We start from the raw sequence: 18,958 nt of genomic DNA on the forward strand, positions 1-18,958 counted from the left end.
ATTGAATTATGTTACCTGTACTACATATTCAATGCTGGAAAACTGAGGTAAAAGTTCAGCTGGCTGATTCATTTCAGATATGCCAGCATAGGTAGGAGGAAACTGCAAATAAAAACACAGAAATTAAGTATAAACAAAAGATTACAACTTCTACAAAAACAAAAACATACGTATGGACTACTTTCCTCTGAAACAGATGTTCACTATTGCTGCCATGAAAAAAATCTCAATGCAATCTCTGAAGCTGCAGCTCTTGCTGCAGCAAGAGCAGCACTCATGCTCTTGCTGCTCTTGCTGCAGCAAGAGCAGCACTCATGCTCTTGCTGTCAATTTCAGTTTGCAACCACAACTTGAAAAGTGAGGATTTTCACTTTTACCTTATAAAAAAGATTTTCTATATCCTGAATGTTTCATTTTCTTACCTGATTTCTCTGATAACAAAAGTTGCAAGCCCAGAGTTTTGCTCGATAATCCACTTGGCTATAAAAATACAATAAGAAAAGTTTATATAGCATGAACAATTATTTTTCCTCCACTGACCCTAGAGTAAGTTTCTTTTAATTTTTCAAAAACACATTGACTTTGAAAAAGCTTCCTCCTAATATACTGTCTCCTAAACACCCATATTACAAATGCAAAGTAAGTGTAGTCTTATACAGACATATTAGGCAAATCATTGCCTTCAGAGATAAACAATGGCCTTCAAGGAAAAGAAGCAAATAAGAACTTTAAGAATACAGACTCAGCACCTTTATTAAAGACTTTGCATGGTTTTAGGCAAATCGTTTTAACCCTCCCTACCTTTGCGTTTCTCTCTTTTCTCAGCCTATGCCTATTAGCTGTCAGTCTGGAACTATCCTGAATATACATTATGTGCTAAAAAAACAGGTTCCAACTTAACAGCTATCTCTCTAGTGAAAATAACATTTTTTTTAATTGATGAGCCTACCTCCTTTTATCTACATTTTTATTAGCATTCAGATAGTTAAAATAAAAAAATGCAACTTGTACCTTCATGCCATACAGATGTCTTGCAAAGTCCTACTCACATATTAAGGGAAAGTAAACTTTACATGTTTTCAATGTACACTTCTTGCTATCACATCTTCTCCTGTCTACACAGGCAAAAGTCTTTTTAAGATATCATTAAATCTTTGGATAAATCCTAGCACGCTGTAAACACAACACAGCTCTACTGAGATCAAATGATCTATACCAATTTCAGGGGCTGCAGATTATCTAGCCCGATACACTATGCGACACAGGCTTCAAAAGGTCCCCTCAAATTGAGTCTCTAATCACACTTTGTAAAAGAAAAAAAAAAAATCCAGTCATGACTTGCATACATGAGACAGGAAAAACGTACACAGTTCACTGTAACGTCAGGGATCTGACTGACCCTTTACGGCTTTGTCTTTCCATTGTTTTTCTTCCAGCCCTCGATAAAAGATAATGCTTCTGAAAAAGTCAGCTTCCACTAAGTCTGACTTCCAGTATAATCAGCCACTGTGTCTGTTTAATACTGAAACACAATTTTACATCTGCTTTGAAATAGTCTTCTCTCCCAAGCAGGGACAAGTCATTCATAAAATTGAGTTCTACAGGAACTTTTACATCATGTCTGATCTCTTACCACCACTCAGTACCTTTCCCATGACTATGAAAGTCCACCTTGGAAATTGTTCTGTTTCTTTTCCATACTTCTGTGATTGGAATGACGTATGAAACACTTCCTCTGCTTCCAACCTAAACCTACCCATGACTAGTCCACAATCATTTGTGCTTGTGCCAAAATCATCCTTCAGCTTAAACAGTTTCCACCTTCTCTCATGCCTACTTCTGATGCATTTATCTGTCACATCTTTCAGTTTCTGTTTTGGTAAACTAAACCAGCTAACCTGCTTTGGTCTACAAATGAACTAAGGTCAGTAATAAATACAGTTTATTTTACTTGGAAATTAAACTGCATCAGGGCCAAATAGTTAAAAAGATATAGTAACTTTTTACTCCAGTTATTTTCTAGAGGCAAAATGCAGGAGTATACTAACTCACAAGATGTGTAGTTCCAGAAAAATAACATACCTAATCATTAATTAAGTATGTTGAAAAGACCAGTTAAATGAAAGCTATGTTTTAAGTATATATGTTACTTATGCAAATCTCTGTGCAGAAACTTCCAAGATCTAGAAGTTTGAGCTGTATACTCATACAAGGAGTACTTGAACTTCCACACACCAGATCTTTTGCATAGTTTAATTGGCACTATTCTAAAGATTGTTCGTAAGGAAAAATATTGGCATAACATATGTATTAGGTTTACCATAAAGGATTCAGAACAGCTCGACACGTCGTCCTACTGCACAAAACTGGCTCATACTGAATAGGAGGCAAGTCTGGCCGTTCTTTCAGTGGCGTGAAGAGGGCAGCCACTGGGACTACCATTCTTGTGGCTTCGAGACGACTTGAAGGCCAAACATTCCAACTGAATCTAACTCCATCTCTGTCCTCATTCTGCTGGATAAATTCCAGGAAGGTTGTCATGGTCAACTTCTCTGTTTATCACTATAATAAAGAGAGAACCATTAGCAGAATGTTGATGTGCAAACATTTTTAACCACAAAACACTGAATATACTTAATGACAGTCACACATTCCAATACTGTAACTGAGTTCCAATAAATAAACAGAGTAGTGCTTCTAAAATCCTAAAAGCAATGCACAGAATTACAAGGTGAAACAGAAAGAAATTTAAGACTCCTAGGATGCAGCAACCTCTTCAAAATAACAAATATTTGACATGGTGCAAGTTAAATACATAGCGTTAAAACAGTCCATCTTCTGATCACTTCTTAACTCAAGCAACAAACTCGGGCAAGAAATGTTATAACTAAAGCAATAATTCTAGGGTAGGTCAGAGTAGACAACATGCAGCACACTAACACACTATAAAAAAAGACACAACAAAAATACACCCTGCTTTAAGGCCTTTCACTAATGCATTTAATTATTCATTCTGCTCATTACTCAAGAATCATTCATTCTTGCAAACTGTTTAATCCTCTTATTTCTTTAAGAAACAGCAAAAAGCATTTCTAAGTGTAACTGTTTTACGCCTTCTGCTGTGTCAAATTTTGTAAGAATTTTTTAACCATAATTAACCATTTTCAGTAACTCATCATGTGACCTATATGCAACTATAAAGAAATAACAACACTATACTCCATAAGAGTACATTCCTACAGCAATACTAAGAAATAACTTGAATAACTTTTTTAGAAGTACATGTGTCATACTCCACTACACTATATATCAAGATGCACCTTTCAACAATTGCTTGAACTCAAATTTACCATTGGGCACCAACCTAAGGCTTTCAGAATTTTAAGCTACAGTTACTCAGAAGCTGGAGCGCTGGGGAACACAGAGACATCTGAAAAGCTCAACAGGAGCCTGTGAACATCTAGGAAAGCCAGCAAGAAGCACCCTCTCCCACCCACGCCCCCCACAAAAAAAGCCAACACTCAGCTATATCTACACTGTCCCCGAATACCTGTTGTATGCTTCCCATTTTATAATACGTAAGTCATACAGGTTTTTCCAGCAACTAGGATATCTAAACTCCCACCGCCTAATAATTAAGAATTTACTGTAAAAGTCTAAATGAAACACCTAAGAGGTAGCCTGGGAAAATACTCCTAGGTCTCATTTTAGACTGTACAAAGTTAATGAACAGCTTTAGACATGCAGGAATCCCCCTGAACTGAGATTTAAATCAGGAATTCTCACAAACACACTGACGACCCTCTTAGCCCAGCAATTACATATGCTATGGAAGACTCCTGGAAAACTCTCCACTTCTAAAGATCTAGTTCTCTTTACTAAAATTATAATGACATTGCACGTTTAGTTTATATGACAGTTTAAAACATTTCACTTTTTTTAAACTATAGTTTAACTTAATAGTTTGATTCTAATGCCAACTTTTAACAAAACAGATTAACAACATCCATAAAACAAAGAGAATCTCCGCATTTCACAGTTATATCATTGGAAATAATCAACTGTCAGCATGTGATGAAAGCTACAAAAAGCAGTCTCTAAATTGTTCCTATAAAACACAGACTGACAGGCGAACTTAACTCTACAGGGTACCTTTCTCTTAAAGTTTTCCACAGGTGCAATCGCTATCACTTATCTCCACATTGTAACAGAAATACCATGATAATTATTCTGCCAACATTTTAACGGGCATGTTATCTTACTGATATTAGGAGCAGATCTACGTGTCATGGCAACTGCAACACAGGGAGCCACACGGGACTTTGTGCAAAAGAGCACTTCCACCATCACTTTTACTCAAGTTGCTGCAAGGTCATTGGGCTGAATGAGGCCATTGGGCAGGGAACAAAAATGAGCAAATGCAAGGGGAGAGAACATCTGGAAATCATAATTAGTACAGAGGGATCAGAGAAGATAATTCAGCTAAGAGAGGAAAGAACAGCCTGGTATCTGAAAAGGATCTAGAATTTAAGAAATTTATTTCCTAATACATCAAAATCCATCACTGTTCTGTGCAAAAGGTGAAGGACATTATCCCTGAAAAAATGGGGTATTGATACAACAATCTGCATGAGGCAACAATCTCAGTTATAACCACAAACTGAATCATCTCTCCTCTTAAACTTATCTCCTGAGAAGACAGAGAAAATTGCAACTTAAAGGCCATTTCAGCCATTCCAAAGGCATCTGCTACAAAGTCCACGAACTCCATCTCCATACACTGCAACATGAACTCCCGCTTTCTGTACTGGACTTTAAAGTCTTTTCCCCACATTTTATTCTAGCTACACTTGAAATGGTTTTACACAGATGTTATTTTTACTACTCAGTTACTGCTCCACAGAGGCCAACGTACAAACACCAGTGTGCAGTGACTAATAAAGTGCATATATATACATAAAAGATTTGTTGGATTGAGTTAAATACTGTTACTTTCTAGTAAGGTATGCAGCTCCTATTCAGAAGGCTGAACCTGCTAATAATCACATTTTCCTCCATCTTTTCTTCCACCCTTTTCTTCTTTTCCAAGAGCCAATAATGCTTACATATTTCATCATACATCAAATGTGAAACTCATAGTCTGACAAGTTACATTCAGTTTCAATAGCATTGTTATAGGTATCCAGGCACATTTTCTGGGATAGGTGTGGAGATGTTTTACATTAGACCAGAATAGCAAACCCTCCTGACCTACAGACTACATACCAAACTTCATACACGTGAATGCCACAAAATATATGTTGCCCACCTCAGAAAACCATAGAGAAGTGATTCTCAGAACAGCTAAATACCAACAGCTCCCATGTTGGGGTGTCAATGCTTTAGCTTTGCTGCAGGATAGGACACCCAGAGGAGACCAGCAGTCCTTCCTGGCTTGCTTCCTCCCTCCCTCTGCTGAGGCTGAACGTACCTCGCACCCCTGCACCATGGCAATCTCGCTCCGTGTCACACAAAGAAGCCACAACTGAATTGCATAAAGAGTCACAGGCTGACTACACGTGACTATGAAGGCTTGGTTCTCAGGTAAATAATAGTATTTATGTAATTACTCTGACTAGATGCAAGAGTACAGTTAGGGCTTTCTAACCATTACACTTATGAAACACGTTTGATATACCATTCGGAAAGCTACCCTACAGCTGAATGAACAGTTTTGAAATACATTACTTTGAAATGACATTATTTTGAAATGCTTCTAGAAGCAACTGCAAACAGTAACGATAGTTTCTTCAAAATAGATTATTCTACAAGCTCCTCCTTCATCTCAGCACCTTTAAACACTTACACACCACACATAAATGTGTCCCAATACAGAAGATCACCAAAACAATATCCACTAATCCTTGGAAGCACACACAAAAAAAATCAAAACATTTCTCTCTACAGCATTTTAAGAGTTCCAGCATAGAGAGATCAGTCCCTCACATGACTATGTATTTAAATACCACTAAATTAATACAGTTCACTGTGCACTTTTCTTACAACAAACCTATTCTTTCAGTTTATTATGCACTAATCTGGTAAAATAAAAGAGATTAATAATAAGCCTCTAATTATTTTTTACACCAAAATCAGCAGTTCAGATACAAATCTATTTCAGTTCCAAGAAGGAACTCAAATATACAAGGAGAATGACTTAGTACTTAACCAAAGCACCTGCAAGTTGTCAAACTGACAATATAAGAATCTCATTTTCACTACTCAAACACAGCCATCCTCCAAACCTGCTCTCCCAGTTTTGTTCACTGAGGGCTTTTTTTTATTAAACAACCAGCGTATGTAATAACCCATCTAAATTAAAAAACACATATTCAAATGCAGCAGGGGCTGCTTAAACACAATTTTTGTGTAGCTTTACCTACATTGCAAGGAACCCCTGTCAAAGACCCCGTCAGCGGCACAACGACGCGCGTACAGAGGAGCTCCAGGACAGGAGAGCTGCCGCCGCTGCCGGAGTGAGCCGCACTTTACACCCGGTGCAGCGGCGGCCGTGCAAAGGCCGTGCCCCGCCGGCCCTACCTATGTGCCGGCAGCCCCAGCTGAGGACGGGGCTCGCGGCGGCCGCTCGCACCGCCCCAGCCGGGCTCCACCGCGGCGGCCGGGGTGGGCGCTCCCGGCCTCATGAGAAGGGGCGCACGCACCCCTGCTCCGGGGCCCGGGAGGCCGCGGGCAGCGCTGACCTGCCGCCGGCGGTATCCCCGGCCCCTCAGGGCCGTCGAGGAGCTCCAAGAGTAGCCGCAGGCCGCCTCGGGATCCCCCCACCGCCACGGAGGACGGCGTGAGCGCCCGAAGCCTCATGAGGGTCGGCGGGGAGCTCCCCACCACGCTCCCTCCTGGACCAGCAGCCAGACGGGGGCCCGAGGGCTGGCGTGCCGCCCGTACCCACGCAGCGCGGGGAGTGGGGCTGCCGCCACAGCGCCGGCGAAGGACTCCCCTCCCCGTCGCATCCCCCACCTCGCGCCGCCGGCCACCTCCGGCACCCCGCGCCCTCCACTGCTCCCCTCAGCCGCTGCCCCCCTCAGCCCCTGCCCTGCCCGCTCACCCCGCGTCCCGGCCGCCGCCTCTCTCGCTCTCCCCCGCCCGCACGCAGCCGCCCCGGCGCTGCCGACGCAGTCAACATGGCTGATGGGAGAGTCCACGCCACGTCAAGGGGCAGAGAGCGGCGGGCCGGGGCGGGGGGCGGGCTGAGCTCCGCGGCTCCCCCGGAGCGGGGGGAGCCCTCGCCGCGCCTGGCTGCGGATCCGCGTCCGCCGGGCCAGCCCGCCTGTGCCCCGCGGCCCTCCCCGGCGAGCGGAGCGGAGGGGCCCGGCGTCAGTCATCCCACACCGCTGACCTTCGCTTCACCGCCCTGACGGCTCCTGCTAGCGTGTGTGTTTTCTTCCCTGTTCGGCTTTCAGATTTCTTCTAAAGATCGTTTGTCTCAATCTCGCTCTTAAAACCCTTCGGGAAAGGAGGCATTCCGGCCACCGGGGGAGCTTTGCCTTCTCTGCCTCCACAGGCTGTCCTCGCCCCGCCCGTGGATGCTCCGCTGCTGCTTTGTGCTCTGCTTGCGAGGGGCTGTTTCAGGGAAATCCTCGGGACCAAGCCAGCCCGGCTTCTGGGAGACCTGGAATTCAGCCTGCTTGTTGCCCGTCTTCCACCACGTGTATTTATGGCAACTTTTTAATCTGGAAGATTGTTTACATGTTTCTTCGGACTGCCTGGGAAACAATATATTGAAATTATATTCCTGGTGGTTTTTAGTCTGAGACAATACTTTATCTCATATTTATAAATATTTATAAATATAGCACATTTATTTACTATCCATACAATAACTTTCACGTAGCCATAACTGTACAGTTTTGTTCAGTGTTTTTGTCAGTGTGGTTTATCTTTTTTCCCCCAAAACCCAAGTTATAGTGATGCTTACGTTTCAGGGCACTTCAGAACCGTTTTAAACAGGCCAGCCACAGAAGGCTGGAACAGTAACTTCTGTCTTTCCCGAGATACCTCAGTGCAACCAATCCGGACATGGGGGAGGACTAAAAAACATACTGCTGACTACCACGTCCTCCTTCACTGCAACTCTGAAAATATCCTATGACCACCAACCAAATATAAATGACTAAAACATCCTTATCCTCTTTTCTTACACGTCAAATGTAATTATGATAGAATATCTATGCCATTACTATCTCCAGTATTGTTTGCCAGTCCTCTTCAGTCTAAAAACATCAGCAGGTAAACAACAGCAGAACTTAAAGGGAGGGATTTTAAATTTCCATGTCCACAAATCTCACTGTCAGTTGTGGGAGTATTAAGCAGGAGCTTAATATTAAGCAGAACATGTAGCTCCTCAGTTTGTAAAAAAAAAAACAAAAACAACAAAAAAAAATCAAACCCACAACAGGGCGAACTTCAAACAGATGCACAGAAAGCAATTCAGTGTTAAAATTTCAAAAGTACTCAAATACTCTGTCAAACGCTTTCAGAAAGTTACATTCAAAAGAGGCAAGTCCCAAAGTCAGAACTGCAGGATGAACTCTACAGACAACAAGAGAAAAAGAGGTAACTGACACTTAAAGACACTTAAAAGAGAGGAAGGAAGAACAGGAAAGTATACTATTGTGAAAGTTCACTACAAATAAAAGGTATACAATATTTTTACTCAGTCATCAGCACAATTAAATGTCATTACATAATGGCTCAATCCAATGCTCTAAACTTCAAGAAACGTCTTGCAGCTGTTACGATGGTGCAAACTGCAGACAAAAGCCATGAGAAGCAAAAAAAATAGAACAGAAGATAGGATCCTAACATGGTGTACGCTTATTTGTCTCCCAGTATTAGAATGTACAGTGAAAGCATTTCATTTTTCTTAATGCAGAATTCTTAGTTTATGTGTTAGGTATTTTTTTAGTCAGCAGTGCATATCGACTGATGGCAACTCACCCTTTCTTTGGAAAAGTACTCTTCCATAATGCCTAGGCAGTTGAGGAGAAAGAATATTCATTTCCAGTTTCTTTTTCCTCTTTCTCCACCGAGTCGTATTTGCTAGCCACTGCATCAACACTGTTGGTAAGACTTGTTAGGAACAATTTTATTACCCATGGAAGACTGCCTGTAATAATTAAAAATATGTTACTTCATTTAAAAAGTATTAATGGAAAGTTCCAGAAAAAGTAATCTAAAGATAGAAAGTATATTTAAGGTATATTTGTATCTGTGGATTCTCCTTCTGTTCATATATTTAAGGTATATTTGTATCTGTGGATTCTCCTTCTGTTCATAGTTCTTGACTTCACAACAAATAGAAAAAAATAAGTTCTTAATATTACCAAATTATTAGAAGAGAACTTTTTACAGCTGGACTCACCAAACTTTTTGTCTTGACCATTGGTCAGCCTTTCCAGAGATATCACTGTAGTTTTAGCTAAGCAGGTTTTATTTCTAGTGGTGACTGCCATCGTGCTACTCAACTAGGATGTTAGATCCGGGTTTCAGAATTAAAACTCTGTTACACGTAGGTGGTTTTGGAAACACCTTAAAACAAACAAAAGCCAGTGGAGAGGAGGAGTTAGGGTAAATGTTTGTTCAGAACTGCTAAAATACAGGCAGAAAAAAAAGCGTTGGTTTTTTTGAACTTATGTCAGAAGTATTTAGAGCTACTCTGATCTACTAGATGGACTGTGGGTAGCATTAAACTGACTTTGCATGCAGCAGAACTAATAGGAAAAATAAGACACAGATTGACATTTTGCGTAACAGGAATTTCATAATACACAATGTAAACGATTACAGCATTATCCTTCTGCTTTTTATTTTAACTGAGAAGCAACCCCCCTTTGTGCTAATGCTACCTTGCTTTTGAGTTGGCATGTGGATACTCCCACATAATAGCATTTAGATAAACCCATACAGCAACAAAATAAAAACTCAGGCATTGACCCTTCCAGAATGAGAACTATTCAAACTTACAGCAATTACCTTTTATGTAACTGATTTCAACCATAGGTCTCAAAGCATTTCAAGGAAGGGACAAGTATTATTATTACTGGATGCCCACAGGTAGAATAGAAAATACTAATGGATGAGTTTTAAAGAACCACTTGCAAAAACTACGGTGTATTAGAGTAATGGCACATGGCCTAATAAAAATGGTTATTAAAGGTTTACACCCATTCACCACAGAAATAGGCCTAGCTTGATGGGCAGTAAATTGGCACAACCACGTCCTGCACTGCTCTTTGGCCACGTTCCCTTTCATTCCTCTCGCTGGGTTTTCGGGGCAGCTAAAACCTCCGGATCAGGCCACCGCTCAGGGCTTGGTGTTTCCCGGCGGTGCAGCCGCAAGCACACAGCACGTTCCCGCCATCACTTCCACGTCAGAGCACAACACCAACGCACTCTCATCAGGGCGCAAGGACCGAGAGGAGACGGGAGGCCTCGGGGTGTCTAATGATGGCATGGCTCCCAGGACGCGCCCCTTGTGGCACTAACCCCGAGCACCCCGGGACGCGCTCGCCGCCACCGGGGAGGCCAGGGACGCCGCGCGGACGCCTCCGCGCCGCCATGAGGGCCCCTACCGCCCCCCTCAGCCCCGCTGCTCTCGCGAGAGCAGCCCGCGCCTCGCGCCGCCTCCCAGCGCGCCTGCGTCGCGGCGGGCCGGCCCCAGCGGCGCCCCGTCAGGCGGCCTCCGCCGCCGGGGGGGGCGGGCGGCCGCAGCAGTGGCGGTGTGGCCATGGAGCCGGGCGTGGAGGAGCTGATGCCGCGGCTGCTGCCCGTGGATGACTGTGACTTGGCCGAGGACTTCGACCCCACGGTGCCTCCCAGGACACCCCAGGAGTATCTGAAGCGCGTCCAGTGAGTGGCGGGGTGGAAGGGCCGAGCTCCCGCGGGCCGGGGCGGTTGGCCGGGCCCGCCGTCACCTCCCCGCGAGAGCGGCCCGGCTGCCGGTGCTACCCGGGCCGACCTTCACGCTGGGGTGCGCGACGGCGGCTGTGTCGTGCTGCCGTTAACCTGCCAGCCGCAGCTGGAAGAGCCGTTTCCCCAGTGCGGTGGGATCCCGGCCGGCATCGGGTCTAAACCCATCCGCTCTCTGCGAGGCTGCTGCTTCTCTAGGGCTGCGTAACGCCCGCTGCACGCCGCGCTTCGCGGCGTGTGCCTCGGCAGGCTCGCTATTCCACGGCGACCCGCAGCTCTGAGGGCCGATGCTGCTCTGTTTTCCGCAGAAAGAGGGAGGTCCAGTTCTTGGCTCTCCGTATCGGCAGTGGTGGCCTCCCGAGGTCTCGCTGCGAGACGCCTTGCCGCACTTCAGGCAAGTTGGGATGTAAGCAAGCTTCGAGGAGGCCAGAGCAGTCGTGTAGGAACTGAGAATACTTGAGCTGTAACTCTCAAGTCAAACCTTCTGTAAGAGTTGCTGGCACAGTCAGTGTTTTACACACCTGAAGATTTCCACAGGTGCAGTATTTCAGAGACAGCCGGCACGTAACCACCAGTTACAAAAAGGAAAAAATACAGCCATTTGATTTTATTTTGTAGGATTGAAGCAGCTCGATGCCCAGATGTGGTCGTGGCGCAAATAGATCCCAAAAAATTGAGAAAGAAGCAGACAGTAAACATTTCAGTAAGTTTGAGCTTTACATGTTTTGTTTTGAGGAAAAAAAAATTAAGGGGAAAGATGTTAATATCATAATATTTGTAGGGGGAGTGGTTGGCATAACTGAATAGCACTGCTGGATTTTAAAAGCATCTACAGAATTAAATGTCTGGTTTTGAAGAAACACCTGTTCAGCTGCTGGCTAACAGCAGTCTTTATAACAGATTTAAATTGATAATATCCATACTATTTGATACACAGCAGACTATTTTACTGTCTGAGGAAATCAAATGTTGCATTAAATTTTATAAATATTTAATCATAAAAGCTACATAAACTTAAGACGAAAGAGATCTCCATAGCTATATTTCGGTTTAAATACATATCTAGGGTAAGGGTAGTAAGTGCAGCTAAGCTTTACTAAAGTTAGATGAAATTCTAGCACCACTTCTTTCCTTTTTGGTAGAAAGTTTTATCGGAATTTTTCCTTACTGCCTAAGCAGATTTTTCTGTTGTCGCATTGCCCTGCCAGCTTGGTTTTTAATCTACTTTCAAATAGTTCAAGAGACCAAGTTTGCCATTCTCTAGTGAAAACTGTGTAATCTGAAATTTCGCTACTAGATTGCTCAAGAAAAGTTTCTAGTACTGACATATGACCATGTAACTTCTGTGAACATTCTCTTCATTTGTCTCATCTCTTTGTGCTGGCATTCTTAAACATTTGTAGAAAGATTTTTTTTTAATAACTCTTTCATGCTAATCTTTAAAGAGGTTATATCTACTTAACTGTCAAAGTTAATTTCCTAAAAGATATTTTTGTGGTCTTCTGTCTTCCTCAACTTAGTATCTTGGAAAGTAGAACGCCTAAGATTCATAGCATCTTAGGTCCAAGATAAGGAAACAGCACTGCTTTTTATAAACAGGGAAATTAAGGCAGAACAATTGCTAGAAAGAAGACCTTAAATAATTCTTTGACAATGTATTTTGAATACTTAGTTTTCCTTCTTATTTGCATATGAGAAGAGTCAAACAGAAGAAATTTTGTCTAAGCCAACTGTTAAGTCAGTCTTGGATGTGGTCATGAAATTACCTTTCTTAAATGAAGACTTAAAGGAAGTTGTTTACCTGATAGTAAACATTTACTGCTTCTCTTGCTCCTAAGATTTCTTCTTATAAAGCTTTCTTTACATTATAATTATTGCCGGTGTTTTTTTAGATTTCCGGATGTCAGCCTGCTCCTGAAGGATACTCTCCAACGCTCAAGTGGCAGCAGCAGCAAGTGGCCAATTTCTCAGCCATTCGTCAGGTACAAAATGGTGTGTGTGAGGGGACTTGCACTGTCTAGATAGAACACATCTGTGCTTTATGGGGGACAACCTTATATCTAGTATAGAAATGTTATGACTTTATGGTAGGACAGATGTTTGTAGGCAAATGTTTTAAGTTCTTGAAAAAGAATTGAGTATATACTGTGTGGCTTTTAAACCTCTGATAAAACTCTCGAGAGAGTCATGTTTAAAAAAAAAATTCTCCTTCAACTTCAGCAAAAATATCTGTCAGTATTTAATTAAATGATATAGAGTAGCTGAGGGAGGACGAAAGTCCCTATGATGACATGCAGTTATATTAAAACTAGTGCTAGCAGGAATGTTCTGCAGAACTCAACATTAATTGAAAAACAAGTGGATTCTAACCCACCAGGAGATTCACATACGTAGAACATGCTGTCCATTTAGGATACTGTTGACAGTGGTGGCACCCATTATGAGGAGAAATAATGATTTGGTAAAATGTATTTGTAAGGTTGTAGTGTTAGCACAGACTTAAATCCTTTCTACTGCATTTGCATCCTGCTCTTAAGTAACAGAACAAAAATGGAGAATGGAGCAGTCTCTCTCTCTCCACAGTTCAAATGGGGTGAAATGCAAAACATAATAAAGATGTAGGTAGAGATCATTTATGACTCCAGTACTGCGGAAGGCATGTTTACAATGCATTGATATGGCATTGTAGGAGTACCTCAAGTAACTGAAGTATAACCAACTGCACTGAAGCTGCTGTAGCACTGAACTTTGCTTGAGCTCGTTTACCCTGTTTTTTCGGGGAGGTAAATCAGTGAAGGTGGAGATCTGTACTATTGCATCTACATAGTAAACATTAACGGAGCTAACCCCTGTTTCTACAAGGTATCACACTGCATACTGTATATTAGGCATAATCTAAGGTTTTAGTAGAACTAAGGAAACTGACATCTAAAGGCATATTCACTGTACAGGTATTTCTTTTATACATGAATCAATTGTCCTCTCATCTGTGCCAGAATTAACACTGTGAGGTATAAGAATATCCTAAAAAATATTTAAGAGAAAAAAGAGCATCAGAAGTCACTTGTTCAAACACTGTGCATCAGCTACTGTTACTTACAGCGTTTTTAGTGGTCATTTTTACTGCTACAATAAATTGGATTGAGGGAAAAATTTCTTCTGTTACAAGAAGTTTACATCTCTGTACAGGAAACTGTCAAGCAGGCCAATTTGTCTTATATGGCATCCCTGTCAGGTAGAAGAAATATACTAGGAAAGCACACTTGCCTTCTTTCTAACAGTTCTGTAGACATCTGATACAGATACAGACGACTGTTGGAAACAGGATGTTTGCTTTATGTGTGCTTGTGTGCTTTTGGACTAAATAATTTTTTTTTTAAGCTTGTTATACCAAGAAAAGTCTAGAAGACTATTAAAGCTTACTACCTCAACTTAACTTTATGTAGGAGACTTTAAAATTCCTTCAGCTTTAACATGACTTCCAAAAACCCAGCATGAGCAACTTATTTACATTTATACTAAGAGGCATGGGAAATACTTAGCCAGTTATGCCTCTACTGATTTATAGAACATAATAAAATATACTTTTTATACATTTTAAGAATAATGAAGAGCAATTATGGCTAGGATAAAATAACTGCAAAGTTAAACTGTGATTTGGCTTTGTTTTAATTACTCAGAGCCTGAACAAACACAGAAATCACTGGCGGTCACAACATTTGGACAGCAATGTTACTATGGTGAGTAGAATTATAACAGTGCTGTTTTGTTTTTTTTTTTCCCCCAGTGATTAAATCAGTGGTTAATCTTGCTTTACACTTTAATGCAACAACGTGTGAATATTATCAAGTCTTTTCTTTAGTGTCTTCAAGATAGCAATATGTCACAGTTTTCATTTATTTTTATTTACTTCAGCCGAAATCAGAGGATGAAGAAGGCTGGAAGAAGTTCTGCCTGGGTGAAAGAGTATACTCAGAAATAGATGCACTATCTGATAATGAAAATCTAGGAATTGATTACATAAAGGTGAGTATAGGACTTCTATCTAATTTTCAGCTGCTATTTTCAAGAATAACTGCCAGAAACAATCCTACTGTTTATTACCACTTTGTGCTAAATAGAAAGCAGGCTCTCTGGTGAGCACAGAAAGTCCCATTTTTCTTCCCTTTTAAGTGGAAACTGAGCAAAGCAGAGAATAAGTCTATCCCTTCAGTCAAAAAGTTGAAAAGTTCCTTCATCTGTTATCAGCTAAAGCACACCACTTTGTTGCTCACTGAACTGAACAGAAAGCTTTCTGCATAGTCTGCTTTAGTGTTTTGTTGAATGGTGCTGTGTGGTTCCTCTACCCAAACATGCCCTTCACTGCATCGTTCTGAAAAAACAGAACTTAAATAACAGTAGAAGCAAGGTTCTTTGATACCAAATTTGGCTGGACCTTATCTTGAACTTGCTTGAAGATTTTTTTTTTAAATAGATTTCAAAGCTCAGAACAGACTTTCAAATCACTACAGATGTCTGAGCATCACATTAAAATGTTAGTATATTCCAAATTAGAACAAAAATGTTTATGATAATGTCTGCATTTTCCAAATTGATTTTTTTCAGGTGGGCTTTCCCCCTTTGCTAAGTATTGTAAGCAGAATGAATCAGGTAAGCCTACCTCTTAGAATTGCATAATGACATTGCATAAATCATTATTTCTCATATTCTCTCTGTTGTGGAAGCCTTACCTATTTTTCTGTGCTAGAGTAAGCAATTGTTTATTACAACTCCTGTTCATTGTACACTTACAAGGAAAATATGTAATCGTTATCTTACCTTCAGCTACAAACAACTTTACTAGTGAACATTTATGATGACTAGTTTTAAGAGTATTTTGTCCTTGTAATTTCTCTACAGAACATTTAATGTTTGAATTTTTGCTGAATGCCCCATTAGGTGTTTGACAGTGTTTTAAGATGTCTCATTTAATGTTTTAAGTGCAGTCCTTCAACTTGATTGTAAACTCTTATGTACATTGCCAGGCTAGAAGAATCACACTTACCTTTCCTTTACTACTATGTTTCCCACTAGTCACCTTTATCCAGAAACAACCAGTCAGTGTGATGCCTCTGTCCTAATCTGTACCTACTTATCCATAACTTTTTGTTAACACAGAAAATTACTTCATTTATATAAGTTCTTTCCAGGAATTGGTGCTTTAATACTTACTTTACCCTTATATGTAACTTCAGCCTGGAATAAATACCATATAGTATCATAGTGGAGCAGAAATACATAATGTGTATATTTTTTAAAAAATCACATTGCTTTTTATATAATACAGTCCTTCAGGTAGAAGGACAGCAAAACAAAACGTTGCAGGTACTGTATTGTCTCTTTCTGTTCCTCTTTTGAAGGCAACAGTAACCAGTGTCTTAGAATACCTGATAAGCTGGTTTGGAGAGAGAAAATTTACTCCAGAACTGGTAAATTTCAATTTATTCTAACTACTTGCATGTGAACGCATTAAACTAAGGGATAAATTGTTCATAGTTTTCTATGAAATTATTTTAGTTTCTAAAGAGTTCTCTAGATGCATGTATCATTCAGTTACTTTTAAAACTTTCTTGATTAGATACTAAAATGAGTATTCACAGAACTTTTTGGAAGGCTAATTACAAAGCATAACAGATACAGATATATCAAGTACTGCCAAAGCCCCCTCCCCTTTTTATCGCTCCCCACACTAACTTAAACCACAAGGTTAAATGAGGTTATCAGCACTGGAGAGAGAAGACGGTCAGACTGCAGCAGCTTTAGTTCTTACCAGTTTAAGCTGTCAGGGTGCTGCACGCTGTATTTACCGACATCTCTATTTTAGTTTGGAGATGCATGACAGTGTGCTGGCAAAGACACATTTAATATGTCCACATGCACTACAAACCAGAAAGATTAGCTGCATTAGTGTGGTGACAAATCAAACATAGTAAGAAATTAGTAGTAGCACAGAGGGTACATTAGCATGGAGTTTGGCCACAACTAGACTGACTAGCTACATAATGGCATCCTATCTACAGAAGACCTTGGTGAATGCATCTCATCTCATTCAGTACCACAAAGCAAGAGTAATGAAAAATTACTTCCATAATACTGAACACAGTTTCACTATTTTTGAGTCACTTAAAGGCCTTTCATGTTTTGTCCTTTTCTGTAGGACTGTTTTCTTTTTAACCAATATGCTGCAGACAACATGCACATTGACTTTTAGTTTATTCCCATAATGAAAGCCCCTAGACACTGGAATTAAATTAAGAAGTTAGACTGGTAGCAGAAGTTATGTTTGTAAGAATGCAGTAGAATTCACTGAAGTAAAATGCAAAGGATATGTTTTCACAGTGGTGCAAATCTTAAAGCTGATCTAACAGCATTAATTCCATAAAGATCTGATGTGATACATTCACTCTTCAGGAATGTTTTTCCACAGTTCATGAAGTTAAAAATTAATAGCTAAGTAATAATCTTTAGATATTACCAAAATAATCCTTCCCTCAGACTTTAGTAGTGTAAGCTATATTAATTTTACATCTTGGCTAGTATTCAAAAAAATATCAGGAAATCCAGGAGTACTGCTCACAAGCAGCTTATCTAGACACACAAAATTCTACTGTGTAGTGTCCAATTTGGCTTTCAAACTTTTCAGTTCTGGCAGTGGCACTTAAATGCAATTTTTTTTTTTTTTTGAGACCTACGCTCCAGGCCTCCTCTATATAACAAGAACTGCATGAAACTTGAAGGAGATGCTCATAGTTAAAACTTTGTTATTTGAATCCACACAGGGTAGATGGCTTTATGCACTGTTGGCATGCCTTGAAAAACCTTTGCTACCTGAAGCTCACTCCCTTATTCGACAGCTGGCAAGACGATGCTCAGAAGTCAGAGTACTAGAGGTAAGATTTAATATAACATTGCACAAAGGACTTTCGGAACTTGAATTATTAGGAGGATGATTTTTCAGTTCTTGAAGTCTTGGTTAGTAATTCTTCATGTCCTAAGTTTGCTCGAGAATGAGCGGAAGACTACAAGCACGTAACGTGGCATGTAACAAAAGAACTGTTCTAATATTTATTTCTCGTTCAGGAGAACAAGAATGAAGAACAAATATCAGCTCTGAACTTGCTAATCTGCTTAGTTAGCAGGTAATGCAACTTACATACCTAAAACAGTAAAGTATGTCCAGAATAAATGTGCTATTACTCTTCTCCTAACCTAGATTCTTTTAAAATGGAAGTCAATTAAAGTACCCTGGGCCTATGTAGCAAATATACTTAGCTAAAAGGACTTAAGAGAAACCTAAGAGTAAAGTAACCTTATTGGTTTCCTCAGATGAGCCCTCTGAACTGCAAAGCTATGATGGAAACACTAGAGCTAGAAAGCAAGAGGTCTAACAACTTAGAGCCAAGTAAGGAGTACGTTGCATTAAGAGGTTTCTTACCGTATTCCACTTCTCTCCACTAGGTACTTTGATCAACGTGACTTGGCTGATGAGCCTTCCTAGACTGTTTTGAGAATATCAAGTATTTTGCATTGCCATAGTACAAACAGCATTATCAGAGTTAACAGCAAGACACTGCACTGTTCAGACCTGAAGTAGCATACAACCCCTTCAGAACAGCCTCACGATAATGCATTTGGGACAGCTATGAATAACTTAAGCTGAGCTTTAGCATGAGATTGTCAATATCTCCAATATCATCACCATCATCATTGTAAAATGGTCAATGAAGTGTCTGGCATCATCTCTCAAGCTACTGTCTCTGTAACCTACACTCTTGGTTAGAAATTTCTACTATCTGAGTAATCCTGTGGACACTGCTATTAGGTGAAGTCTGAGGTTACATTACCAATGATTGTTCTTTATCTAACACACATATGTTGAGGGCTTTTTTAATAAAACTGAAGCATTTTAAAGAGTGTTCTTAAACATTCTGGCTTTTCTCATTCTTCCTATTAT

The 18,958-nt window shown here is 40.7% G+C and overlaps 2 protein-coding genes across 4 annotated transcripts in view; one reads left to right on the top strand and one right to left on the bottom strand.

The window, feature by feature from the left end:
- The window catches only part of SEC23A (SEC23 homolog A, COPII component), a 30,856-nt gene extending 23,123 nt beyond the window's left edge, over positions 1-7,733 (bottom strand). The window contains exons 1-4 of one of the 2 annotated variants that reach the window (XM_075503186.1): positions 7,394-7,733; positions 2,321-2,562; positions 423-480; positions 16-102 (exon numbers count right to left, since the gene is read on the bottom strand). In XM_075503186.1, coding sequence (XP_075359301.1) covers positions 16-102; positions 423-480; positions 2,321-2,541 — 366 coding nt within the window. In that variant the 5' untranslated portion in view covers positions 2,542-2,562; positions 7,394-7,733. Of the gene's footprint in view, positions 1-15; positions 103-422; positions 481-2,320; positions 2,563-7,102; positions 7,255-7,393 lie in introns of those variants that run through there. The other variant, XM_075503185.1, reaches the window with a different exon arrangement.
- Positions 7,734-10,658: 2,925 nt separating this feature from the next.
- GEMIN2 (gem nuclear organelle associated protein 2) lies at positions 10,659-18,918 on the top strand. 2 transcript variants are annotated; one of them, XM_075503189.1, is made up of 10 exons: positions 10,681-10,905; positions 11,584-11,668; positions 12,858-12,947; positions 14,646-14,705; positions 14,881-14,991; positions 15,571-15,615; positions 16,365-16,433; positions 17,784-17,894; positions 18,085-18,143; positions 18,463-18,918. In XM_075503189.1, the coding sequence occupies exons 1-10, from the start codon at positions 10,784-10,786 to the stop codon at positions 18,500-18,502; spliced, it is 792 nt and encodes a 263-aa protein (XP_075359304.1). In that variant the 5' UTR covers positions 10,681-10,783; the 3' UTR covers positions 18,503-18,918. The 2 variants fall into 2 exon arrangements, with proteins under 2 accessions (XP_075359305.1, XP_075359304.1); XM_075503190.1 differs by lacking the exon at positions 18,085-18,143 and having other exon boundaries at positions 10,659-10,905.
- The last annotated feature ends 40 nt before the right edge of the window (positions 18,919-18,958 follow it).

Source organism: Mycteria americana, chromosome 5 (genome assembly GCF_035582795.1).
Source record: "Mycteria americana isolate JAX WOST 10 ecotype Jacksonville Zoo and Gardens chromosome 5, USCA_MyAme_1.0, whole genome shotgun sequence".
In the NCBI taxonomy this organism is placed as follows: domain Eukaryota; kingdom Metazoa; phylum Chordata; class Aves; order Ciconiiformes; family Ciconiidae; genus Mycteria; species Mycteria americana.

Coding starts and splice junctions, on each gene's coding strand:
- GEMIN2 (XM_075503189.1), top strand. CDS start 10,784: ATGGAGCCGGGCGTGGAGGAGCTGATGCCGCGGCTGCTGCCCGTGGAT. Junction 12,948..14,645: donor ATTTCTCAGCCATTCGTCAG/GTACAAAATGGT, acceptor TTAATTACTCAG/AGCCTGAACAAACACAGAAA. Junction 15,616..16,364: donor TTGTAAGCAGAATGAATCAG/GTAAGCCTACCT, acceptor CCTCTTTTGAAG/GCAACAGTAACCAGTGTCTT.